We start from the raw sequence: 26668 nt of genomic DNA on the forward strand, positions 1-26668 counted from the left end.
AGCTTATTTCTGTGAAGTTATATATATTATTTTCTTAAAGTAAAAAAAAATTCCCTCATTTTTAGTCCCATTCTATATATTTTTAAGTCAGTTTTTATGCTTCTGTTGTTTGTTTTGTGGTTTTTTCCTTGAGTGCCTAATCATTTTTTAGCTTTATTTAGTTTTAAAACACATTTTTAAGACTAAATTTTCCTTTCAGCATGTCTTTGGCCACATTTGAAAGACTTTTGATGTTTTATTTGACATTAGTTTGTAAATAGTAATTCTTGTTTTGATTTTCTCTTTTAAAAGTATTTTTTAATTTCCATGTATTTCCAAAGCCAAGAAATTCCTCCTTGCTCCAGCTACATTGCAGTGTTACTAAATATGACCTGCACAACCTCTATTTCTTGGAATTGTTTTTTCTTGTAGCTCAGTACATGATCCATTATTGGAATGGCCCTATGTGCCTTCAGTAAAGGTGAATTCTCTTATGCATAGGCAGAATCACTTCTCCACTAAATACTGGAAATGTTCTACATCTGCACTAATATGGTAGCCACTAGTCATATAAAACCTGTTGAGTCTTTGCCATGTGGCTGGTTGAGCAACTCAATTAAAAAAAATTTTTTTGGGGAATGTGCCATGCTGTATATGGGATCTTAATTCCCCAACTAGGGATCAAACCCACGCCCCCTGCATTGGAAACAGAGTCTTAAGCACTAGATGGTCAGGGAAGCCCTGAGGAACCCAATTTTAATTAAACTTAAGACACACATGACTAGAAGCACCATATTGGACAGCACAGCTCTGTATTCATTTAGTAAGTATGATGGAGTGCCTACGTGTCATAGGTACTCTTGTACTAAGCAAACAGCAGTGAGCCTAAGGTTCCTGTTCCCATGGAGCTTATGTTCTGGGGTGGATGCTTAACAAATATATCCTGAGATATAGTAAATGCCATGAAAAATAAATACAGAATGATGGGGCATACCCAAACTTTTGATAGGATAGTAGGAAATGCTTCTTTATAGTGACATCTGTGTAGGGCTTCCCAGGTGGTGCCAGTCCTAAAGAACCCACCTGCCAATGCAGGAGATGTGGATTCAATCCCTGGGTCGGGAAGATCCTCTAGAGGAGGGCATGGCAACCCACTCCAGTATTCTTGCCTGGAGAATCCCATGGACAGAGGAGCCTGGCGGCCTACAATCCATAGGGTCACAGAGTCAGACATGACTGAAGTGACTTAGCATGTACGCACTGGGTAGGAACCTGAATGAAAGGAGAGAACAAGTCATGTATACCTAAGGGAAGGTGTTCCAGTCATGTGGAACAAGTGCAAAAGTCTTCATATTGCCTTGATCTATCAAAATCTGAAAGGTAGAGTGTTGGTCTCCTACTAAGAGTGCAGCTTTGCCAAATTCCTGTATATGTAACAGTCTTCGCTTTATATATTTCACATCTTACTCAATGTATGATTCATTCATTAACATCTTGCAGCTATGAAATGTCCCTCTTTGCCCCATTTAATACTTTCTGATATTAAATTTCTGACTTTTTCACTATTACCACTCCTTTCTGCTTGCATTTGCCTAATACATTGTTGCTCCTGTTTTCAACCTTTGGGTGTCATTTTGAGAACATGAGGTAACTTGATTTTCAACCCTATTGGGAGCTCTTAACTTTGTAATCACATTTTTTTATTGATATGCTTGGTCTTATTTTTGCTGTCTTTTACTTTTCCTTCCCCCTTTTAAAAACCTTTTCCTGACTTCTGGTGTATTAAAATCTTCACTCCCTTTTTTAAAAACTCCGTTTGGAAGTCCTATATCCTGGTATCAAGAAGTAGAATATGACTTGTAATAACCCTTGCGCTCCCATTCCTCACACAAGACTTTTAGAACATTTTTCCTTTCAGCCCTCTGGAAAATTTAAAAGTAATTTATAGCTTCTCGGGTTTTCATTTTGAACTGCCTTAAGTAAAGCATGGATTAAATGTTTTCTGCTTGGCAACAGCCTTATTTTACTGGTACCAAAATATTACTTTACCACAAAATTTACATCAGTAAGTTTTTTCACAGGTGCTTGCTGTTGTTTAAAAAAAAAAAAGAAATCATACATTAGGACCTTGTAGCTTCAGAAGATAGAAATGGTTCTTGCTGACACTTTCAGAACCATTACCTTCTAACTCTGGCTTTTACTCGTAGTCATGTTTGCAGAACAATGAACAAAAGACTCTATAGACATTGAATTGCACTGAGTTTTAATTGAAAACATTAAAACAGCCTGACTACCCATAATGAATTATAAAACTTGATAGTTAAATTGTACTGTCATTTATGAAGCTTTTACTCATTATTTTGTAGACCTGAAAGAAACTTTGCATACTTCTGTTTTCTGTTCTTCATTTCAGAGGAAGATTGTGAGAAGGTCTAAAGTATTTATAAATCAAAACCCAAAAGAGAAATGAAACATGGAGAAACAAAATCTATACACAGCTGAGCATAGGTGGTTTTTAGCTTGTGTTTTATATATGAAAACAATTTAGCTCATGTCACACAAAACAAAAGCAGGTACAACAGTAAAGCTGAATCATGAAAACCCCGATCAATTATTTTTAGCATGTCTCTTAACTTTTCGTTCCCCTGGTTTCTTGTCTTCTGTGCTTGAGTCTTGAACAGGTAACCACTTGAGGGGGTGCCGGCGATAAATGGGCCATGGAGGAAGTGTCAGCTGGGTCAGAACAGAAAATCAGTTATGGCCATTAGAAGCTTAAAAGAGTATTATGTATTATGCCTGGTTCCCAAATGACTCCTTTGCTACAGGTAAAAACAAGGAAACCGACATTCCTATGAAAACTCTGCCATCACCCAGACAAGATACTTTAAGTGAGAACAAGCCTCATTGTTTACACATGGCTTTAAGAGCTAAAAGAAAGGTGAGGAGGGAGCAATGTGAAGACCATAGGGTCTCAAGTTCTAGCTTTGACTTTTAAGATTACTGCTTGGAGCAACTGCCAAAAGAAATAAGCTTTATGCAACTTAACCTCATCTGATGCTATCTGGCATTGAAACGTTGTGCGGATTCTCAGTACTACATCCAAGCAAAATAACCCAATTCAGAAAACCTAGCTTGCCACTAGGATGTTTCCAAGCACCCATAAATTTCTTACCAAACACGAAAAAGCAAATCCAGCCATAACTATATAGACAGTCCACCCGAACTGTTCAGCCAGGTACCCGTAGATAAATCCAACTATCTAAAGACAAAGAAAGTATATTAAATACAGTCAAGCTGGGGGTGAGGGTGGAAAAGATATGTAAATCCAATACTTACTGCAGAAAAAAGAATAATTCCCTGAAACATCTGTTCAGCTAGCTTCTGGCCCTTGTAATCCTAGAGGTGAAGAAGAGCAAAGCAGGAATTGGTCCCACCACCGAAGAGGTACGTTACTGCCCGGATCTCACAGCTTTGGCATCAGGGCATGCCCAAAATATGGGGCTCCCCCAAGAACCTAAGCAAGGAATGCCATTCTGGGTTTCCCGGGGGAACCGAAGCAGACTCACGGAGCCCAGGGTGGGGCACCCTTGTGGGGGGGGGGGGGGGAGGAGAAGGGCAGCAGGTGGGCACAACTTGGCAAAGAGAGTAGCCATCCGCGGCAGTACCCGCGCCGCACGGGGTAGGTCTCGGACAAGGGTTGCGGAGCTACCAGGCTCGCGAGCGGCGTGCAGGGATCATAGGGCCCAAGCGGGCAGCGGCCTCACCATTTGCGTGGGCAGCGAGCTCAGATGCTCCAACATGTCTGGTTCTGAAGGCGGGCGGCAGAGCGAGGGCAGCCGGGACTCAGGGACGCTAGGGTCCGGGGTCAGCTTCTGCTGACGGGTCCAGTTCCGCGGGCCTGACGAGCGGAGGGTTGCGATGGCCGCGGCCCCGGAAGCGGATGTCTCCCACAGACCCGGTCGGCCCGAGGCCCCTCCCCGTGCCCTCGCTAGGCGAGGCGTGCTTTCGCAGTTGGCAGTCGGCCGGCGCCCTCTCCGTGGGGGCTGAGATGTTGTAGGCGGTAGCCGAGTCGAGGCATCACGCGCCCGCGAAGGGCTCGCCGTCAGCGCTCTTGGGTGCTGGGAGCCGCGGCCCCGGTCCCCCAAACTGTACTCGGCTGGGCGGGCGCCGCCGAAGTGCGGCCCGCGCGCGCCCCGTCTCCATGGCGACGGACTTCTGCCGGCGAGGACCCCAGCCGTGGGGCTGCCCGGCGGCGCCTGCTCCGTGCGACGCCCTCGGGGGCCGAGCGGCCGACGGGCGGGGGTCTGCAGGACTGCGCGGCGGCCGCGAAGCTAGCGGGCGGGCGGTCTCGGTCCGGAGTGCAGGCGACGCGGGCGGTCCGGCGGCTAGCTGGGCCCCGGGGCCTGCGGCAGGGGCGCTGAGCTGGCGGGGCGGGCCGGGTTGCGGGGAGCGGCTCCTCCTCCTCCTCGGACTGCAGGTAAGGGCTGCCGCGGGCAGCGTCCGAGGGGGAGCTGCTGGCCGGAACCCCAACCCGGGGTCTCGGAGCTTGGGCGGGTAGCCGGCCCAGCGTGTGCTCAGCGGAACACCAGAATTTAGAGAGGGACCACCCCAGAACCCTTCATCCAGAGAAAGAGTATCCTGTCGGGGAGGGGTTCTCGCCGGCCCCTTCGTACCAGTGTGGGGAGCTCCTGCCCAGGGACCCGCCAGGCTGCTCGGCGGCTTCTCTGGCCCCTTCACAGACTCAGACCGCCGAGGATTCGCACAGCTTCTCTCTCTCTCTCTCCCCCACCCCTCTCTATGCCGGTGTCTCTCTCAAAAGCTGAGGCCCTCCTCCGTTGTTCTGAGGAAGGTGGAAGACCCACGTTCCAGAGAGAAACTGTGTGGGAAACCTGGGCCTGGGGGGTCCCTACTGGCTCGCTGGCCTCTCTGCTGTGTTGCGCGCCAGAGTCACTCACAGACGCTGGGATTCTGGGCACTCCAGGGCCAGGTTGATGTGTCTGGTTGCCGCCCTCATTCATTAATCCGCAAATACATCCCGCAGCTTTGTGTGTGTGTGCCAAGCTTTGGGCCAAAGATACGGCCCTGACCAACAACAGGCCCTTGCCTTCCTGGAGTCCAGAATGTATCAAGGGAGACAGCCACGTAACCCCAGAAGTATAAACCGGATTACTCTGGGGGTAGCGAACCCTGCGTATGTGAGAGCTTAGGGGAGATGCAACTGAATGCGGGATTTGAGGGAGGCTCCCTTAATTGCTGAAAGCCAAGTAGTGGCTAGCCAGATAAAGAGGTGGAGAAAGTGGGTGTACACCCTTAGTACCTTTTCCACCTTTCAATCTGGTGGAGACTAAGCCCTTTCTCTTGTATGTAGCCATAGACATATCCCTCTGTTTAACCCTCTTTAAACGCACTTTACAGGGTAGCAGTTGCTGTAGAGACTTTATGGTATTTGATCTATAAAGATAATTATGGGAAAAGGAGACTGCTTTTGTCAGATTTCATTTCAGAGAGATCTCCATTGGAATTTGTTTCCGTGATTATTTTTAACGATGGTGTTCCCTTTCAGGGCTGAGAGCCAGCCTTGCTCCTAGATTAACAAGATCATTCAACAAGTATCACATATCTCCTACCATTTGCCAGACATGGTTTTAGATGGCAAGGATACACCAGTATACACTTTTCCCTGGAGTCACTGTTCTCAAAGAGCAGGGAAGACAGAAAGAAGAAACAAATCAAATAAATGAGATAATTTCATAATTGAAGAGGGGATTGGTAAGCTTTATTGATGGTCTCTGAGGGGATGGGTAAGAGGATCAAAAGGTGACCTTGGTCTTCTGTAATCTCAACAATGCCAGTTTGAATGGAGAAGTAGGACCAGAAGTCTGGTTGGAGGAGGCTGAAGAGAGGACAGGAGGAAAGAAACTGGAGCTGGAGACTTTCAATCCTTTCAAGCTTTTCGTGTGAGAGGGAGCAGAGAAATGGGTCTGTGAGTCTACTGGGATTTGGGAAGTGGTGTCTTTTTGTTTTTTAATTCACTGGAAGATACAGAGCATGATAATATGCTGCTGAGAGTGTGTTCCAGCAGAGAGGGAAAGAGTTTGCTGTTGCTGCACCAAGGAATCAATTGTAGGATAGGCTGCAGAGCGTGAGTGGAATGGCCTTCCATGGGAGTATATAGCAATAGGAGGGAAAGCAGAAAAGGCCACTGAGAATATGGGTACTAGTCCAGGTAGCCAGCAAGTTGAGAAACATGAAGTGTTCTTTTCCCCTAAGGTTTCTTTACCCATATTTCTGGGAACAGCTGCCGTGTGCGTGTGTGTGTTGAGTGATTTGGGAATGTGAAGGTCTTATCATTTCTAAACAAAATATTAATTTTCATAGTGGACAAGTGAATATTATTCATAAAATTTTACAGTTGTGTACTCAAGCAAAAATAGTATTTTTGCACATCCTGCATGTACATGCAGTTTGGCTTTGAGAATTCTTTCTACACAGATCAGTGGATTCCGTTACCAGGAATTACACCAGGAAAGGAATTATGGATCAGACACACTCCATAGTAATTGGGATTTTGTATGTAGATAACCATGGAAGAGTTTTTGGAGCAAATGGTTTCTGCCATGCAAATCTACTTAAGTATGTCAAATACCTGCTAGGATTGTGTTTTTCTTCTGGTCAGACAGAAGAAATAGCACAATACTTGTGCCTCTTGATCAGGATACTACCTGTAAGTAATTGTTGCTGGACATTGTTGAGCTAAACCATTGTCCTTTATACTGTTCATTAAATGAGATTCATTAAAGTGAGATAGTGTTCAGTTTTGGTGGAAATTGGCTGCAAGCAGGCAGACACTAGAACTGTCTGAGTAGCCCCCAGGCTGCCACCATCTATAGGTCCGCCTCAGTCCTCAAGAGGAAGTAGAGACACATGCTGCTGCTGCTAAGTCACTTCAGTTGTGTCCGACTCTGTGCGACCCCATCCCTGGGATTCTCTAGGCAAGAACACTGGAGTGGGTTGCCATTTCCTTCTCCAATGCATAAAGGTGAAAAGTGCAAGTGAAGTTGCTCAGTCATGTCTAGCTCAGGGTATATAATGATATATATTCTTCAGAGAGGAAGAAATCTGTTGGTATAGTATACTTTACATGTACTGCTTTAGAAAGAAGAGTGAGAGAGAAGGAATGTGTATTTTTTAAATTGTAATTGGAGGATAATTAATTTACAATATTGTGATGGTTTTTGCCATACATCAACATGAATCGACCACAGGTACATGTCCCCCCGGATCCTGAACCCCCCTCCTACCTTCCTCCCTATCCTATCCCTCTGGGTTGTCCCAGAGCACTGGCTTTGGGTGCCCTGCTTCATGCATTGAACTTGCACTGGTCATCTGTTTTACATGTGGTAATGTATTGTTTTCTCAGATCATCCCACCTTCACCTTTTGTGTACTTTGGGAGCCTGAATTATTTTCTCCAAGTTTGTAATCTGGCCTGTGATTCCCAATTTTTTAAATAGCCCTTCAGTATATTTTTCTTCTTTTCAAAGGCCTTTAGAAATGAGTTAATAGAATACAATTTGGAACAGGGGATATTTTGTACCAATGAGGTTGACCTCAGTTTATTTGATCATAGACAACTAAGTCCCTGTCTAATTAGGAATTCTAAGTAGAAATTCATTCAGAAAATGTTTCCATAGTGGTTAGACCCCTAGACCCCTAAATTCTACCGGGTATTCCTCCTGGTAGAATTTCTTTTGCTTTTTGTCTAGTGGCGTATGGTACACAAGGCTTTACGTTATTGGAAATATTTTATTATTATGACTGCCATAAAAAATTCAGATCTTAAGTTGGGTTCTTGGAAGCTGTTAATTCAAAACAAGTTTCTGGCAGGATATACCATATATTCACTGTTTGTTTCTGTCTGAATAAAAGCGTAGGCATTTTGATGGCCACTCTAATGTACCTTCTGACTTTGGGGGCTTGTTTTTGTTTTGTAGGGTTAATAACTAATACTTATATAAGACAGAAGAGAAAGATGTCATTTCGTAAAGGTACGTTCTGTCTACAGTTGTTATTTTGTTGTTTAGTTGCTGAGTCACGTCCCACCAGGCTCTGTCCATGGGATTTTCCAGGCAGGAATATTAGAGTGGGTTGCCATTTCCTTCTCCAGGGGATCTTCCTGACCCAGGGGTTGAACCCGGGTCTCTGGTGTTGGCAGGCAGATTCTTTGCTGCTAAGCCACTGAGGAAGCTGTGTCTTATCTTTTACTTGGTCAAAAGGTAAAGAAATGTAATGTGGGCTTTCTCCTCTGTGTTTCAGTAAACATCATCATCCTGGTCCTGGCTGTTGCTCTCTTCTTACTGGTTTTGCACCATAACTTCCTTGGTCTGAGCAGTTTGCTGAGGAATGAGGTTTCAGGTATGGGAACCCTGATTACAGCCTTGCTATCTGTTAAGAACCTGGAATTCCCTGTGTCCCACATTCTAAGTTACATCACTAGATTTAAAGAAAAGAAGGCTTTTCTGCTTGGCCCTACAGAAGCTGCTAACACCTCTGAGAAAGGCAGGTGGCACTCATTTTGCTCTAGCAACCTGTCCCCTTCTCCCTGCTGGGCGGTCGTTTGCTAAGCATTTGATCTCACCAAAGATTCCTTTTTTTACCAAATTAGAATCCTTAGAGAAAGGAGCCACTATAGGCTGTTATCTGCAGACATTTCAGTCGGGCAGGGCTTCAGAAGGTGACAGGTTAATATTGCTGGTGTCTGATGCCTATTTTGTTCACTAGATCGTCAGTCTGGTCACCTGTTACTTTCCTTTAACATGTGGAACCATATCAGCAGGACTCTAGTAGTAAAACGAAACCATAAAACCTCTTCTGCTGATTTAAAAGATCATTGTTGTATAACTCTGCTGCCACTTATTTTAGATTAGTTGTTCATATTGCCCTGCCTTGGTATTGAGAAATGTTTGAGGCTTCAGAGGGTTTGTCAAAAGTAAGTTTTGACTTGCTACCCACCATCCTTGACCAGAGCATGAAAAGACTTAGCTTTCCCTTAACTTTCACTGAATGCTCTGATAGCATGTTTTATAATAGTGTGTGTGTGTGTGTGTGTGTGTGTGTGTGTGTGTGTGTGTGTGTGTGTGTGTGTGTGTGTGTGTGTGTGTGTGTGTGTGTGTGTGTGTGTATTAAAGTAATGCATGCTCCTGATAGTAGGAGCATTTATAAACTGCATTCAAGCTCCATGAGGGCAGTTGTGACTGGTACATAGGAGGTGCTTAATAAATATTCATTGAATAAATTATTTCACTGCCTAGAGATAACTATTAATATTAAAATTCTCCCTTTGTACCGTCCAGTTTTTTACCTCTGTGTATTTTTTCCATATAGTTGAGATTATACTATATATTAATATAAACTACATGATATGATTTTTCACATAATTATATCCTAAGTAAGTCACCATAACAAAACTCTTCAAATGTAAATTTAATGCCACATAGTTTACTTTTTGCTATAGGAAAAAGTCATTTGGCACAATGACTTTGAGATTTTTTTGATGGCAACCCCGCAATATGAATGTGTTACATACAACACACACATACATGTGTGTATTGGCTATCTGCCCTTCACAGTGGTAGATTTAACTGTTTTATTCATGGCTATAACCCCAGTGCCTAGATATTGCCTGGCACATGGTAAGTGCTCAGTGTTCAGTGCATGATGAATGAGTAAATGAATGGACATACTATGAAGGAAGGAAGGTTTACAAAACAATACTTGGGAGTTGCTCTGTGTGATGCATTCTGATATTTTCTAAGTCACTGTTCTGTTCCAATTCAGAAACTGTTTTCCTGCTCACATTCTAATTGTGACCCACTAAATTACTTTCATTCATACTTCTGGGACACGATTCATGGTTTGAAAAACAACTGTTTTTTAGTCTGCTTCTAGGCTTTCATAGTTGTAAATAAAATTATGACTTTTGGTTCCCTCTCAGGTTTTGTTCTTAAGAGATACAAGGGAATTACTGGGTCAGAGGCCATGTACCTGTTTAAGGCTGCCAAAATATAGTCTAAAAAGATCCTGTTATATTCCTACCAGTAGTGTATCATAATTCCATTTGCTGCCTGTTTTTTTTAAACGCTTTTCCAAGGCCTGGTTACATACAGGAAAACAAACAATTTCTGGCCTGTATGGTTCACATTGTAATGAGACAGATTAAGGTCTAAGTATCATAACCCTCAGCTAACCTCTTTTTTTTTTTTCATTTATTTTTATTCGTTGGAGGCTAATTACTTTACAATATTGTAGTGGTTTTTGCCATACATTGACATGAATCAGCCATGGATTTACATGTGTTCCCCATCCCGATCCCGCCTCCTGCCTCCCTCCCCATCCCATTCCTCTGGGTCTTCCCAGTGCACCAGCCCTGAGCACTTGTCTCATGCATCCAACCTGGGCTGGTGATGTTTCACTCTTGACTATCTCAATGCTATTCTCTCAGAAGATCCCACCCTTGCTTTCTCCCAGAGTCCAAAAGTCTGAAAGATAAAGACCAATACAGTATACTAATGCATACATATGGAATTTAAAAAGATGGTAATGATAACCCTATATGCAAAACAGAAAAAGAGACACAGATGTACAGATCAGCTAACCTCTTTTCATGTGTTGGAATCTGTATGAAAAGCTCTTGAGATTGTATCCTAGTACCTTCCTTGTGTGCGTTCTTTGCAGATTCAGGAATTGTGGGGCTTCAGCCAGTGGACTTTATCCCAAATGCTCCCCAACATGTGGTTGATGGGAGAGAAGAGGAGATTCCTGTGGTCATCGCTGCATCTGAAGACAGGCTTGGAGGGGCCATTGCAGCCATAAACAGCATTCAGCACAATACTCGCTCCAACGTGATTTTCTACATTGTTACACTCAACGGTACAGCAGACCATCTCCGGTGAGCTCTGCTTGCCTGCTGGCTCTGCTTTAGGGGATACTCTAAGAGCAGGCCAGCTGCCAATCGAGTAATTTTTTTTTCCAGTGTTTACAATCATTTTTCTTGTATAATTATTATACCACATATAAACACATTTTTTCCATATGATTGTACCATAAATATGTCTCCATGATAGCAGAAATGTGTAAGCAACTCACACCAAGATGTGAATCAGCTGTTTACTATGCACATTGTTAAACTCAAGCAGATACTTGTTTTTGTTAATAAGAACTTCCTCAATGAAGGAAGCAGTGTGTTGACTTACATTCTTTTACAAGTTCCTTACTTCCAGAACATGCTCAAGAGTAGTTCTGGTCTAGAGTTGGAAGGGACGGGGGAGCAACAGCAAGGTAGACTGGTGAAGTGAGTATAGACCTAACCCCTGGGAACCTATTTCTGCATCTCTAAGTATGGGGTGTAAATATCCAACGTAGAGGATTGTTCTATCAAGTAAATGAAAAAAATATATAAACTACCTACCACATAATAATCACTTAGTAAATGATTCTTAGTATTATGATTTATAGAACCCAATCTGATGGAGTCTTAAATTTGTTTTGAAGATGTTTTGACTTAAGATTTACAAACTTTATTCCAAAAAAATTTTAATAGGTTAATAGTGGTCATAGTTCTGTTCTGTGCCTTTTCTTCATGGTTCATGTTTTTTGTGAATGTTGTTATGAATAATTTTTCCATTTTTAAAAACTCAAGAAACCATCTAAAATAGAAACAAATATTGCATTAATAGAGAAATATCCACAAAATGCTGATCTGAAATGGCCCTAGGAAAAATGTGCTGGACATCTTTAGGGAACACTGACTTTTCTCACAGGTCTGATACCTTAGACTCAGGTGGAATGACCAATCACACTCAGTGAGTGTGTAGGTTAACAGACGGGTTTGCCCCCTGTGTTGATAACTAGCTTTCACTACTGTCATACCTTGACTCATTTCCTTCACTCATGTATTTGGAGGGACAGAAGTTGAACAATCCGTGTGGTGACAGGATCACCTCAATTCCACGGTGAATTTTTCTACCGCGGCTTTGGTGTCAGATTGATCAGATTAGGAGCTCTGTTACCATAGTCTTGGTTCAAGAAGGGGCTTCAAGTGGGAACACTCACAGCAGATGAGGATACCAGAACTCAAGAGGTGAAGGGAACTGAAGACACCTACTTGGTCCTCAGGATTTCTCTTGCATTAGGGTCTTGGAAAGCAGAGACATGACTGTGATTTGGGGCATTATTACTTAAAACTGATATTTGGTGTTTTATTTTCACCAGGTCCTGGCTCAGCAGCAGTAACCTGAAAAGTATCAGGTACAAAATTGTGAATTTTGACACTAAGCTTTTGGAAGGGAAAGTAAAGGAGGATCCTGACCAGGGGGAATCCATAAAACCAGTGAGTTCCATGCATCCTTGTTTATACTTGGTAGTACTAGGAAATGGCTGGAATACCTGCATAACTGGGTATAGTGCAAAGATTATACTTCCCTGGGGACCAAGTCTGGAAGTTCTGAGACCTTTGGATTTTTTCTCTTGCACGGATGCTGAAAGCATCATGGGAATTTCTAGTAAACAAAAGCACAGCCACTTAAAATCCTGTTTCAATGCTTTCTTTTTCCAGTTAACCTTTGCAAGGTTCTATTTGCCAATTCTGGTTCCCAGAGCAAAGAAGGCTATATACATGGATGATGATGTAATCGTGCAAGGTACTGAAGAATGCCACATCATTGCTGCTCTCTGTCCATTGTGGGCTGTACTGTTTGTCTTACTTATGGTTACCCTATAAAAGGTCATCTTTCACATTTCACTTGAAAGTATGTGGATTATTTTCAAATATCTTTTGATACTGATTTCTAACATAATTCCACAGTGATAACAGACTCTGTTTGATTTTAATACCTTTAGACCATGAAATTTTTGCACCTCGTTTTATGTCCCTGGATATGTTCCAGTGTCTCCTAGTTTACAGTCTATGGGAACTTGAATAGAATTTGTATCCTACTGTTGTGTGAAAATTATATATAAGTCTTAATTATGTTGAATTGGTTCACATTATTTATCAGGTCTACTTTATCCTTCTGCTTCTCTGTACATTCATTCTACTAATTTCTACAAGTTTGATATTGAAACTCTAACTAAAAACCTTATACCTACTTAAAGTAGGAGGAATAGGCATCTTGGGACAACTTCCAGCCTAAATCTTAATGTTCTTTCAGGTGATATTCTTGCACTGTACAATACACCACTGAAGCCAGGACATGCAGCTGCATTTTCAGAAGACTGTGATTCAACCTCTGCTAAAGTTGTCATCCGTGGGGCAGGGAACCAGGTAAATTTTATTAGACCCCGTACATTTACTGTACTCCCCTTTTAGCTACATTTTATTCACTGGTTATTTCATCCTAAAACTCAAGGCTTACTTTCCTAGATTGGTTTATGGACTTGACAACCTAATTCTCCTTGAATATCCGGCTTTATGTTTAGGTTCCTGTTGTCTAACTTGCAATCCCAACTGTTACTTCTAATTGCTTTATGTAGAGCCCTTTGCTAATTATCTGAGAAATCTTAAGTAAGCAGAATGGTTATCAAATTACTGTTTGAAGCGGTAAACATACTATATATCCCAATTGTGTTTTTAGTACAATTACATTGGATATCTTGACTATAAGAAGGAAAGAATTCGTAAACTTTCCATGAAAGCCAGCACCTGCTCATTTAATCCTGGAGTTTTTGTTGCAAACTTGACAGAATGGAGAAGACAGAATATAACTAACCAGCTGGAAAAATGGATGAAACTCAATGTAGAGTAAGTTATGTAACTGGCTTAGCTCTGAAAACTCTTCTCTCTCAACCCTGGCAGTCTTGACTAACAGGAATTGTTCTCTCTCCCACCCAGAGAGGGACTGTATAGCAGAACACTGGCTGGCAGCATCACAACACCACCTTTGCTGATTGTGTTTTACCAACAGCACTCCACCATCGACCCTATGTGGAATGTTCGCCACCTTGGTAAGTAGGTAATTAACCAAGAGCCTAAGCAGTAAAGTGTCTATTAAGGACCACCCTCAGGAATGGACTATATTGTTTCCCTTACGTTACCTGCAGTCTTGTGTCTGATTAGTACAATGATTTGGCTCTTTTTTTCTCTAAATGTAAGGTTCCAGTGCTGGAAAACGATATTCACCCCAATTTGTAAAGGCTGCCAAGTTACTCCACTGGAATGGGCACTTTAAGCCATGGGGAAGAACTGCTTCATATACTGATGTCTGGGAAAAATGGTATATTCCGGACCCAACAGGCAAATTCAGCCTAATCCGAAGACATGTGGAGATCTCAAATACAAAGTAAAATACAAATTGTGCTATAAGCATTTCTCAGGAAATCCTGGAAGACAGTGTGTGTGGGAAGTAGCACTAGCTAGGCTTCAGTGCCTGTCTTCACCAACCCATGGAAAAAGGGACATTTCAGCTGGGTAAAGAGGATAGACTGTCCCATTTGGCAGCCAGCTTCTCAGACAGACTATAAATATGCCTCCATCTGCCTTACCAAGTGTTCGCTTACTGATGGTGCTGATTGACCAGAGGTGAATGGACTTAAGATACGGTTGCTACAGCCAGTTCATCACTGCTACTTGGTTTTAATTTTGTGACCTGTGTAAATAAAGTGAAAACTTCATTTTTCAATAGGTATCTGCTTTAACTTTACTTCTACCCGCTAACTATTTAAGAGATGTATTTTTATAGAATTTAGACGCTTTCTAAGTTGCCTGATTTTTTTTTTAATGAATATATTGTTATATAAATACCCACAAAATTTACATAGCTTACATCATAACCACTAACAAACTGGTACATACATCACATGCAGAACAGCTTAGCAGTCTGCTCACAATGTTAAAATCTACCACCAAGAAAAAACTCTACAGGGCAAGGCTTTATTATACATAATCTGTACTGAAATCATAAGCATCATCTTCCTCTTCAGTCATTTTATCCAAGACAAAAGATGGTGCAGACTGCTTATCTATATTGGAAAGCAAAGTGAGGTTTAAAAAAAAAAAGGTAAAAGTAATTCTGTATCATACTCCTTTGTTGGAAGACCTTTCCACCCCACTCACCTGCTTGAGACTTCTCAGGCGGTGCCTCACAGGCCTCCTCTGCTGGGGACATGTCTAAGCTTTCATCCTGTGGGAGAGAGAGACAGTATTGGTAGCCCTTGCCTGCTCACTAATCCAAGTTAATTATGTACCCAGAAAAAGTATCTGGAAGTACACAGTAAAGGATGTACAAAATCAAGACTAATGATTGCAAGCCTTAAACTTAAATCATGAAATATACACTTTAATTTCTGCCTTTAGCTCCTTTGCATTTGTTGTACATTATAACTCTATAGAAAACTTACTTTAGCTTAAACAACTCATGCATGACATACTTACATCACCTTCTTCGTCAACAATTCCCTGATCCGTGTTGACATCTTCATAGCTCTCCCCCTGCTCCTGCTTCTGTTTTTTCTGTTTTGGGAATTCTTCAGGTATGTCCTTTTCATCTATCACTCCATTTGTCAGACCTGATGACTGGAAAAGGATGCTACTGGCTAAATGAGGGCTCTTGATGGCTAGGAAAAGTAAACACAGCGCGCATGAACAGATAGGACCTTCACTGGCCTGGCAGCTGATGAAGACAGCAATTTAACACAAGCCATGCTCACCTTGTATGCTGTATGCATTGTTCTTTTCCAGTTCTTCCAGATCAAAGCCCCCTTTCATGTCTGTCACAGTGCTCTCATTAAAATGTGGAGGAGGAGTCCAAGATGCAGGGGGATGGCAATAGTAACCTAAGAAAGCACTGGTATTAAAAGCAAAGTGTGGTCAAAGATCAGTTCCTTTCTTCGGTGTGATCACCCGAAAGCCAACAGAAAGAAGCCTTACCCTGTCCACTCAGACCACAGCACCTTGGCAGCGCCTTCTACATTTGGGCTCCCACCTTTCTGGTGCAGTCCTCTTCTCTGAGCAAGTGAAGTAAAAAATTCCAGAGAATTCATAAAGACTGGGACAGTAAATTTCAGTACTACCTTAAAAAAAGAAAAACAAAATTCATTTATCTGATACAGATGACTGTTGTTTAAAAAAAAAAAAAAGCTTACAATGAAAGACAGATGGAACTCAAGGAAAAGGGAATTCTTTTACCTGCTGGGCATCAGCCTGGGACAGGATGGCGCTAGCAGCCTCCAGTGGTTTAACTACCTCAATACTTGCTGGACTTCTCAGAGCAAGTGCAGGAGCAGAGTTAAGTGGAGACACAATGAAACATGGACTGTCTATGATTGTGATTTGTTTGTCCAAGGGGACAATCTGCATGCACCTGGAATAAGAAAGATGGTAACTGATGGGGCACTGGTTTTCCTGAAGGACAAGGGAGAGAACACGAAGCTCAGGGTTGGATTGAACAAACTCAGCACAGTCTGTCAGATCCAGTTTATCATCATTTGCTTCATGTTTATCTAAAACCATTAAAACACAGTCTCCTTCTATGTGTTTCACTATGTGTTTCAGCTTATATACATAATGACCTACCTACATGCTGCTTCCTATCAGAAGTATTTTCCCTTCTTCTACCTGGCAGACTTCTGTTCAAGTTCAGGTTTGAACATCACTTCTAAGGCAGCTTTCCCCTCTCCCAACCTATTTGCTCATCTTTCAAACTAGATTGTGGGCAGCTATTCTACTAGATCCATTCTTCCCCAAGTCTAATGCTGGCTCAGTCCCCCACCTTTCACTGAGTAGAAAAATTGAGTAAATAGAAATACAATATTGTCTCCCTTAAAATAACCAAAACCATATTTACTCATCCAAAATGAAATGTTACAGCAGTGGAACTCAGTTTACCTCGTGAGCCCCATGGATACACCAACACTGCATATCTGTTCTTGCTTTAAGCTATTGATAACGCTGCTTTTCCCCACATTTGGGAAACCTACAAATGAGAAATCCACACATTACAAAAGGCATTATATGCTGGTAATTATAAAATTTCCACTGTCTCTTTTTATATCTGCCTGATTTTTATAGCAAGATCAGAGTTGGATCTGAGTGTCCTCACTTCAACACTAAGACCACTCTTGGTATCTTCATGTCTTGCACAAGTAATGGAAGGGCAGGAAAAGATGATTAATTCAAGTCATCAGAGCTCTTAGAAGCTGACATTACCTATAGTGCCAAGCTGCACTTAATGAGCTAAGATATAAAATATCGTGAACTGAAACTCACCAATTACCCCAACATGAATGGCTTTGCCAGAAGTTTTCTGAAAATCTTCAAGAAGCTTCCGAAGGCCTTCTTTTCCAACACAGACTTCACTTTTGAATGGAGCAGCTTTCTTCTTTACCTCCAGAAGTTAAAATCCAAAATGATTAACTACTTTGAACAACCCACCAGAAAAATCCCAACCACTCTGACTCCAAAGCCCATCTATTAAAATTGCCACATTCCATTGCCTTTCAGATTATTTCTGGATGAAATCAGAGTTGGATCTTTTAAGTTTTCATTTTTTAATCAAGATTTTGTACACTCATCATGTTTCACCCATCTGAAAGAACCACATTTCCCACCACTATATTAAGGGTACCTTGATACTCTTCCTTTTGTCCTTCCGTTGTGTTGAGGCTTTGAACACCACTGTTGGCAATTCCTTCTTCAAATAACTTAGCCAGTTCTCCAAATTCTCCTTTGGTACCAAATCTGATAGGGATTAGGAATAAAATCCTGCTCATTTTGTTGAGATGAATTTGCAAAGTCTAGTAAGCTATGGCTATCATTTAGGTTTGCCTTTCCCCACGTTTTAAAAAGTATCTGAATTGTAAGACTGGGAGAATGTCCGCACCCTAACACGCTTCTGTTTAACACAATTCAGTACATATACCTCTGTATTTCTTCAGTTCTCCTCTGCACTGCTCACCTTTTCAGGATTAAGTCAACTTCTAGATTATTACTGTACTAACTTTAGGGCCATGCTTCCAGAATTATACTATCAGGTAGCAACCAAGTTTATTGACCCCCAGGAGTAATTTTAGATTCTATCCTTAGTGTTTCACAGGTTTCTGTTTCTGGGTGTTTCTGTCCTTGCTGCTTAAACCCAGATACATGTATTTCATTTAAATGTTGCCACATACGGACATTGTGCGGGTGTGGGGAATATGGCAGTCATCATTTCCTATGTGAAATGTATTACACAGTAAGCTGAGTATAGAAAGTTTACACTCTTTATTATTAGCCGAGCATGGTCTTTGGCAACAAGAGCTCATGCATATGCACTGGTTTCACTGAGGTCAGAGTTGGATCTTACGAGTCTTCACAGACAATAAGACTGTTCAGATGTTTTCCTCATACCTCATTAGTGCATATGGGACATAAAGAGCCTACCTTTTTCACCTACCTGATTTATTTAATACAAGTACCAGCTTTTTCTGTCCACCCCTGATGATGGCTTCTTCTGCCTGGGGACACCTGCAACCAAGAGGATCTCTGGCATCCAACACCTCTAGCACAACATCTGAGGCTTCAATCACCTGTCAAAGCAGAAGCTATCAGAACAGCATCACTCAGTCTGGCACCACCCTCCATGTAAGTACACTGGCACTGTCTTTTCAACAGAGTGAGCTCAGAGGTGAATCTCATGTCTGTGTTCACCATTCCCTACATGACAGACACAGGTTTGTTCAGTGGCCTCCAATCAAAGTGGATCTCAAGAATGGAAACACTCCCGTTATCTAAAGATGCAGCCTCCCCATTCTGAATCATGTAGTCTGAGAGATCCTTATGGCCCTGCCAAGAGCTGCTGAGAAACAGCCAGGGTCTCTTCACAGGAGGGAGTGAGCCCAGGAGAATAAGGTCTTGGGGATGGGGGTGCTACCCCAAGACACCCTTGAGCCTGCTTATGTAGGTTTCGGCAGAGTATTTTAGAATCTTTGGTACTACTAGAGTACTACTACTACTTTAAAAGCCACTGTATCAACATGTTATTTTAACACCAAATGCCACTTCTGTAAATCATGCTTATGGGGATCTGTTCCCATGCAAAAACTTAAAACCACAAGAATATTTCTGGGGACTTCACTGGGGGTCCAGTGGCTTGGACTCCGACTTCCAATGCAGAGGGCTCAGATTCAATCCCTGGTCAGGGAACTAGATCGCACGTGCTACAGCTAAGGATTCTGTGTGCTGCAACTAAGACCTGGTGTGACAATATAAGTTTTTTTTTTTTTTTTTTTTTAATATTTTCTTCAGCTAAATGTAACAGACCAAGCCAACTTGCTGAAGAATTCTTCCAGCTCAAAAGAACTCTACTTCCACTTCTATAAAGTTGGTGTCAGGAGGAAAAAAAGATTATTCTTCAGTCTTTTAAACTTCACAACCACTTGTAGACACTAACCTAGACCACGATACCTTTTTAAGTTCCTGACAGTACAGCCTCTTCGGATTCTGTTTGCCTGTCCTGGCTTTCTTAGCTTTGCATTGCCCTAATTCCTGGGGGATAAAGACAAGGGAAAGGACACAAAATTAGAAGGTCAGCAGATGTAACTCATTTCCACTTTCCATGACTGTAACCCCTACCTCTTTTACAGGTTCTGTATTAGATAGTTCAACATCAGGGTCAGTTTCAAGTTTTCTTTTCTTGTTCTGTTCCTTTTGCCTGTCAAGTTTCTGCTGCTGTTTCAATTCTTCAAGCTGTGTTCAAGCCACAAGAGACATGCATGAGCCAGTGACTTCTTGTTGTAACTTTACACACACCCACACACCACTTGTTGAAAGTGTGAGCTAATACATCTTACCTGCTGTTTCCTTAGCTCAGCTTCCCGAAGAAGAGCCTCCTTAAAAGGAGCACTGTTTGGAACTCCTGGGTCTTTCCTAGGCTTCTTTCGACCCCGTTTTTTAGCCTCTTTCCTCAACTTTCGATGGTGCTCTCGAACCTACCATAATGGTATTTTATCAGTTTACAGAAATACTAAAGAGAATTCCAGTGAGTAGCCAATGTGGCTGCAGTTTATCTATAAAATAACCTAGAAACATAGAACTTTAATCATAAAACAGAACATGCATATTTATGTATAAAACACCAAGAAAATGTCACCAGGATTCTTTTTGCAGCAATTGCTACTATGGTGATCAAAATTTACAGACATGTCACTGAATTATTTCTGCCTCCTAAGAGCTTGCACCATATCCGACCTCTGTTCCAGTTAAACCTCCATTAGTGAAATCATACTAATGTTAACCCAGAGCTCTGGGGCAGGAAATCAATTTAGCATACCCCTGTAACTCTTCCAGGCTTCCCTGGTAGCTCAGTTGGTAAAGAATCCACCTGTGATGCAGGAAACCTGGGTTAGATTCCTGGATCGGGAAGATCCCCTGGAGAAGGGCTAGGCTACCCACTCCAGCATTCTTGGGTTTCCCTTGTGGCTCAGCTAGTAAAGAATCCACCTGTAATGCGGGAGACCTGGGTTTGATCCCTGGGTTGGGAAGATCATCTGGAAAAGGGAAAGGCTACCACTCCAGTATTCTGGCCTGGAGAATTCCATGGAGTATATAGTCCCTGGCCTCGGGCACGACTGAGCAACTTTAAGTTGCTCAACTTTAACTTAAGTTTCAGAACTCTTCCAAGACTTACCTTTTTTTGGATTTTATACCGCTTGTGGCAGGTCATGCGTTTACTTGCTTTCTTTAATTCTACAAAGCAACACATCACAAAAGGATTAATTTACTGTTTTTCAAAATCGATTTTATCCACAAATGATCAGTTTGTTTAGCTTTTGATGACCGCGCTTTAGGTCACATCCATTTTTGCATTAACTGGCTCTGAAACATAATTTAAGAATCGTGTGGGGCGCGTGGTAAAAATAAACACGGACCAGTCAAGTCCCAGAGAATCTGACTCAACATATTCGCTGTAGATCCAACTTCCCTACTTCCACCTTCCTAGATTAGACTGGGATCGTACACAGGAGCGTATAACCCCAAAACTGCCACTTCCTGTCAAACAGCACGAATCACAGAAGAAAATCTAACAGTGCGTGTTTTCAGACCGAACGAGGCTGCACAAGGGAAAACGCCAGGCCCGAAACCTGGCTCAGACACTGGGTCCTCATGACCCTCTGGCCTGATCTTCATCCCTGGGGCCCAGACTTTCTGCACACAAGACCGCGCGGCTCACGTGGGGCCTTCCAACCCGCAGTTCTAGGCGGGATCAGGGAGACGGAGAACCCTGGTGGGTTCGTCGACCATCAGACACAGACGCCCCCTCCACGCCCGCCCTCCACCACACTCACTCGGCCGCTTCATAGTGGAAGCCGAAAGGCCTGAGCCCGAAGTTACACCAGCACTCTCAAGTACAACGCGCCTCTATAGGCGCCACGTGCGAACTGAGGCCTCCGCCGAGCGTCACGCACTCACGCTACTGCCGTAAAGCGCGCCGCCGCTGCCCCGTGTGCGCGCGCACGCAGTGTCGTGCGGAGCCGGGTTCGCTCGACGGCCGCGGAACTGGTTTTGCGGCGGAACCGGGAGGGGTGAGGGCGGTGAGGGCGGCGGGTGCTGGAGCGACGGCAGCGGCCGCGGCCGGAGGAGCAATAGCAGCAGCCGTGGCTTCCACGGGGCGGGGCGCGGCGGTCGGCGGCCGGGGCTGCAGGCGGCGGAGCGGCTGGGTAAGGCCGGGCCCGGGGCGGGCGGGGCCGCTTCCTCTCGGCCGACTGCCGGGCCTTTGTGTGGGCCCGGGCGGGCGGGAGCAGCGGCGGAGGCCCCGCCCCGATGGTGGGGACGCGCCGGTCGGGCCGGGAGCGCGGGGCGGGGCCCGGCGTCGGGGCTTCGGGACAGGCCCGGCCGCCTTGCCGCACCTGCCGCCAGGGACAAAGGCGCGCCGCGGCCCGGAAACTCCCCGCGCCCCTCTTTCCCGCCCCCCGCGGCTGGCCGAGCTCCCGTCGCGGACAGCTTCAAAGCTGTCAACGTTTCCCTTAGTTCCCCGTGCCGGTGACAGGTTGGGAAAGTCTTACATTTCCTCAGCGGTTAAGGGCTTCTTTTTTGTTGTCGTTTCTTGGCGGTTCAGACATAAACTCTCCTAGTAAATTTCTTTTTTTAGTATTTTCCGGATGACTGTTCGGACTGAGTGTTTTTTTAATCAATGGGAGTTGTATTTATCATGGAGGGCAGATATAATTTCTTCCGTGCACCACCACAGAGAATCGCGATTTTAAAATTGTGTACGTTTCTGGTTTTTAATATTTTCCATCTCAACAAAATTTTTTTACTGAAAAAGAAGCATAGTTTCGTCATTATAGGTTAGATATTGGTGACTTAAGAGTGAAGAAATAGAGGCAAAAATGAAGAAGGAATCCTGAAAAATGACAAATCCACGGTATAGTGGCTATAGAAATTATTACTACGATTTTAGGAACATATGTTGGAATAAAGCATTACTACTAGTTTTCCAGCAAATTATCCCTCCTCAGTGATTTCTAGTTATTTTTTTCCATTTAGTAGTGAATCTTTTCCCAAGTACAATTCATAAGCAAAGAGCAGTATAACTTCTGCTTTATCACTTGTTAACAGATTTCCCATATTTTATGTCTAAAAATTGGAAGTTATTTTTTGAAAAATGTGTCAAATCAGTAACAGATCTGTGTGGGTAAATAGAAGAGTTTTTGACCTCTTGGGCTTTGGAAGTGTCTGAAATACCTAAAGTATTAATGTTCTACCCAAACCCCAAAGATTAGTACATTGCTGTATCTGTGTGATAGGCTAGTCTCAAGGCTTCCAACATCATGTGCGAGAATGTTGACTCAGAAATATTCTCTAAGGCAAACACAGACTGCAATATAATACATATAGTTCGTTCACACTTCAGTTTTTAAGAAAAGCAGCCAGGCATAGAACAAATACTGAAAGCTGAGATCGCTATCTGCCCACAATATAGGAGACCCAGCTGGGTTGGATCCCTGGGTTGGGAAGATCTGGAGAAGGGAATGGCAACCCACTCCAGCAGTCTTGCCTGGAGAATTCCATGCACAGAGGAGCCTGGCAGGCTACAGCCCATGAGGTCGCAAAGAGTCACACACGACTGAATGACTAACACACACAGCATTATAAGTGATTTTTTCCCAAGATTATTGTGTTAAAGATAAATTACGGCACTAAGAATCACTGGAAATACAGGAGAGTAGTAAAAGTCTATAAACTGTCAGAATACACCATTTGGCTATACTGAGTAATTTTTTCCCAGTTGCACATTGTAAAGTTATTCTTTACTGTCCACTGTAATTTATTATTGGTTGTTAGATTTTGGACATGTGACTGTAATCAATGCCATTTAAAAACTTGCAACTAAGCTTCAGAATCTATTCCTTTTCTCTTTATAGAAAAATAATTGCTGAATGGATGCTCACAGGTCTTTTCAACTACACAAACTTTTTTTTAAATATTTCACTTAAGTGCACTTTTACTACATTTGTTAAATAAATTAGTTGATCACTGAAACTGTGCTATAAGTCAGGCAACAAAAACGGATAAATTGCTTCTCCTGGGCACAAGGGAGAATGAAATCCTAGAGTTAAGTTTTTTTTTTTTCATTTATTTTTATTAGTTGGAGGCTAATTTAGAGTTAAGTTTTAATTTAACACTTTTGTTGCACTTTGATATTTCAGGGGCTTCCCTTGTGACATTTCAAAGTGATTTCATGTACATTCATTGTCAAAACAGTCCGAGGGAGATATGTACACTTTGCATGTGTACTCACTCAGTCATGTCTGACTCTTTGCGACCCCATGGTCTGTAGCCTGCCAGGTTCTCCTGTCCATGGGATTATCCTGGCAAGAATACTGAAGTGGGTTGCCATTTCCTTCTGTAGGGGATTCTGACCCAGGAATTGAACCTGCAGCTCTTGCATCGGCAGGTGAATTCTTTACCACTGAGCCCTACACTACTGTTTTCATTTTAGAAATGAAGAAACAGATCTGATAGATTATGAACCAACATCAAACAGATCATTAAAGAAGGAAGACCTGTATCTCTTAGTCTTCACTTCTGAGCTCAGGTCTTGTTTCTCCTCCCACCCACCTGGCCACATTGCTTTTCTTGCCAGGCTTTCAAAGTCCATGTTAAAATGTGTTCTTTGAATGACAAAATATTTGAAAATTATACTTAAGTTGAATCTTTTTGTTGTTATCAAAGTAAATTAATGATTGGAGTAATTTTGGGCAGTATATGGTCTAGACTATAATCAGTCCTGAATATTCTTTGGAAGGACTGAGGCTGAAGCTGAAACTCGAATACTTTGGCCACCTAATTCGGAGAACTGAGTCACTAGAAAAGACCCTGATGCTGTGAAAGATTGAAGGTGGGAAGAGAAGGGGATGACAGAGGATGAGATGGTTGGATGGCATCACCGACTCGATGGACATGAGTTTGAATAAGCTCTGGGAGTTGGTGATGGACAGGGAAGCCTGGGGTGCTGCGGTCCAGGGGATCGCAAAGAGTTGGACATGACTGAGCGACTGAACTGAACTGATAGACACATAGAGAAGGAAATGGCAGCCCACTCCAGTATTCTTGCCTGGGAAATCCCATGGACAGAGAAGCCTGGCGGGCTATGGTCCATGGGGTCGCAGAGAGTCATATACCACACCCGCCCCCCCAGTGATTTACATTTTTTCTTTGATTTTCAGTGAGTTATTTAGAAAAGTAATTTTAGGGATCAGGAAGGGGAACACATGTAAATCCATGGCTGATTCATGTCAATGTATGGCAAAAACCACTACAATATTGTAAAGCAATTAGCCTCCAACTAATAAAAATAAATGGGGGGAAAAAAAGCTGATACTTAAAAAAAATAAAAGTAATTTTGACCTTCTGCCAATTGGTTGAAAGCCCTTTTTTTTTTTTTTTTTTTTTTTTTTTTTTAACAACAACGTTTCTAAAGTTGTGTGTAGTAACTTTTCAATGCTGATAGGACTTTTGGAAAGAAATGTCTCTCTGGACTTTTTTGGCGGGGAGGAGTTTACCAGACTGCTCACCATAAGCCGTTCTTGGTTTGTTCCAGCTTGCTAACAGTTGGTGTCGCTTGTGAGCCTTTCACATGTGTTCATGCTCCATCCCAGCTCTGTGATTGAACTCTGCTCTTATTGACTAGGGGGCAGTTGGGCAGGCATGCTTCGTTCCTGGAATTGACAGTCATTCCATGTGAGTAAAGGGGAACCTCAGTGAGACATCTTTAAGCATGTGAAAAGCATTTGGTGTTAAAATGGAAGGAATGTCAGATACTGTTAGTGCCTGAGCCTTTGCGGCAGTTTGGTTGGTGCAGGAGAACTGATAGACTTATTTTCTCCAGTTCTCTTATCTTTCTTTAGCAGTTCTGCTTGAATGTTTTCTGTCTATTCGTAATCATTTTTACTCCTTTTGACCCTTTTTTTTATTTCCCCCTTCTCTGCCTTGTTCTTCTCTTTCAGTTTTGAATACATTAACATTGAATCAGCACTTCTAAAGCCCTGCCTTCTCCCACTGGCTTCACTTGGCCTTCAGACATAATGAGGAGACTGGCTTTTCGAGGAGCTGGTTGTGCTCTGGTAAAGCTGGTAAATTACTGATCATCTACATCCTTTCTCTTTTCTGTCCTTCTTTGGCTTTTCCCTTCTACCTTTCTTAAATTTTGTTATCCTTTTCGTAGAGTCCCGCCTTATGTTCATCAGATTCACTTGAGTCCTTGTCATAGATTGTTTATAAAAGCTTGGTCCTCAGTTTCTGCGTCTTACTTAACTGAGGCCAGTTTATCAGCCTTTTATAAAACAAATAAAAATCAACAAAACTTGGCTGGCCTTGGCCTAAGTCCTTTGAAGCCTTAGCCAGTTGCAGCCAATTGCAAACTAATACACTATAACAAACTAAGGCCTAGAGGAAGGAACCTCATGATATTAAGCTCAGTTTTTAAACACCATGTGGTCTCTGGTTCAGAGGAAGAGATTGGAGACTTATTTTGTTTGTTAGTTTGGCTACCAGAAATTTTATTTTGTTGCTTTGTTTTGTTCCCTGCAAATCCCTAGTTTTTCTCTCCATATTACTGGCAACCCATTCTTTCAGCTGCTGGTGTCTGTTTCCTGAAATTGGATGTTGATAAAGAGACCCTAGGATCAGTTTTTTCTTTTTTCTTTAGAGAAAGAAATCACAGTATCCTATTTGATACTGTTGTTAAATTGTATAAGCATTGTAGGACTTTCTCAGGTATATATCCTTTCCCTCTCGATGTAGCAGGTCATTTTAGTGGTTGCATTTCTTATGTTATAGTCAAATAAATATATATATATATATTTTGTAAAGTTGTGTAAAGATTACTTAGCAGCCTGCCTAAAACTAGAGCAAATATTTACATGTTTCTGGGAGGCCAAGGAGGACCTAAAATCTCATTTTTGAGGTATTCTTCCAGATCTTCTACTGAAATGTAAAGCTGTGAGCTCATGGGGATAGAATACCTCATAGAACTGAAAAGGTTAGTCTGCACTGACAGAAAAATTTCCAAATGGAGTTTTGCTACTTTAGTTAGCATAGGTATGGCAAGTTGAGTGTTTTCTGGGTTACATCTTGTGAAGCTTTCTTTAATGAATGGAGAAAATTCATTTTCAGTGTGTTAATTTTAGGGTACATCTGAAATGCTAGAAGATTAATC

General features: G+C 42.5%; 4 protein-coding genes and 3 non-coding genes across 41 annotated transcripts in view; 2 read left to right on the forward strand and 5 right to left on the reverse strand.

Moving 5' to 3' along the window:
- Nucleotides 1-2225: 2225 nt before the first annotated feature.
- Nucleotides 2226-4160, reverse strand: SPCS1 (signal peptidase complex subunit 1). Its single transcript, XM_065933549.1, has 4 exons — nucleotides 3744-4160; nucleotides 3316-3375; nucleotides 3152-3238; nucleotides 2226-2712 (listed from the first exon to the last, which is right to left on the reverse strand). The coding sequence occupies exons 1-4, from the start codon at nucleotides 3777-3779 to the stop codon at nucleotides 2587-2589; spliced, it is 309 nt and encodes a 102-aa protein (XP_065789621.1). The 5' UTR covers nucleotides 3780-4160; the 3' UTR covers nucleotides 2226-2586.
- GLT8D1 (glycosyltransferase 8 domain containing 1) lies at nucleotides 4081-15907 on the forward strand. Of its 2 annotated transcripts, none has more exons than XM_065933545.1 (10): nucleotides 4081-4456; nucleotides 7973-8026; nucleotides 8295-8393; nucleotides 10713-10926; nucleotides 12249-12366; nucleotides 12592-12676; nucleotides 13187-13299; nucleotides 13610-13776; nucleotides 13867-13979; nucleotides 15712-15907. In XM_065933545.1, the coding sequence occupies exons 2-10, from the start codon at nucleotides 8011-8013 to the stop codon at nucleotides 15759-15761; spliced, it is 975 nt and encodes a 324-aa protein (XP_065789617.1). In that variant the 5' UTR covers nucleotides 4081-4456; nucleotides 7973-8010; the 3' UTR covers nucleotides 15762-15907. The 2 variants fall into 2 exon arrangements, with proteins under 2 accessions (XP_065789617.1, XP_065789616.1); XM_065933544.1 differs by lacking the exon at nucleotides 15712-15907 and adding an exon at nucleotides 14128-14571 and having other exon boundaries at nucleotides 4085-4456.
- GNL3 (G protein nucleolar 3) lies at nucleotides 14891-21456 on the reverse strand. Its single transcript, XM_065933543.1, has 15 exons — nucleotides 21294-21456; nucleotides 20636-20694; nucleotides 19800-19937; nucleotides 19582-19695; nucleotides 19414-19494; nucleotides 18404-18536; nucleotides 17597-17709; nucleotides 17239-17356; nucleotides 16858-16945; nucleotides 16159-16333; nucleotides 15901-16043; nucleotides 15681-15817; nucleotides 15406-15587; nucleotides 15088-15154; nucleotides 14891-14993 (listed from the first exon to the last, which is right to left on the reverse strand). The coding sequence occupies exons 1-15, from the start codon at nucleotides 21304-21306 to the stop codon at nucleotides 14908-14910; spliced, it is 1647 nt and encodes a 548-aa protein (XP_065789615.1). The 5' UTR covers nucleotides 21307-21456; the 3' UTR covers nucleotides 14891-14907.
- Nucleotides 16393-16469, reverse strand: LOC136168130 (small nucleolar RNA SNORD69). Its single transcript, XR_010663279.1, has one exon. It is a non-coding gene; the product is annotated as a small nucleolar RNA SNORD69 (small nucleolar RNA).
- On the reverse strand, nucleotides 17478-17559 carry LOC136168134 (small nucleolar RNA SNORD19B). Its single transcript, XR_010663282.1, has one exon. It is a non-coding gene; the product is annotated as a small nucleolar RNA SNORD19B (small nucleolar RNA).
- On the reverse strand, nucleotides 18284-18360 carry LOC136168129 (small nucleolar RNA SNORD19). Its single transcript, XR_010663278.1, has one exon. It is a non-coding gene; the product is annotated as a small nucleolar RNA SNORD19 (small nucleolar RNA).
- An 80-nt stretch (nucleotides 21457-21536) lies between the features above and the next one.
- Nucleotides 21537-26668, forward strand: part of PBRM1 (polybromo 1) — a 105127-nt gene continuing 99995 nt past the window's right edge. For 21 of the 34 annotated variants that reach the window (XM_065933507.1, XM_065933523.1, XM_065933524.1 and 18 more), the window contains exons 1-3: nucleotides 21547-21665; nucleotides 25052-25191; nucleotides 25458-25583. In XM_065933507.1, coding sequence (XP_065789579.1) covers nucleotides 25536-25583 — 48 coding nt within the window. In that variant the 5' untranslated portion in view covers nucleotides 21547-21665; nucleotides 25052-25191; nucleotides 25458-25535. Of the gene's footprint in view, nucleotides 21666-25051; nucleotides 25192-25457; nucleotides 25584-26668 lie in introns of all 34 variants that reach the window. The other 13 variants (XM_065933511.1, XM_065933535.1, XM_065933516.1 and 10 more) reach the window with 5 other exon arrangements.

The sequence above is a fragment of the Muntiacus reevesi genome, chromosome 4 (genome assembly GCF_963930625.1).
Source record: "Muntiacus reevesi chromosome 4, mMunRee1.1, whole genome shotgun sequence".
NCBI lineage: Eukaryota > Metazoa > Chordata > Mammalia > Artiodactyla > Cervidae > Muntiacus > Muntiacus reevesi.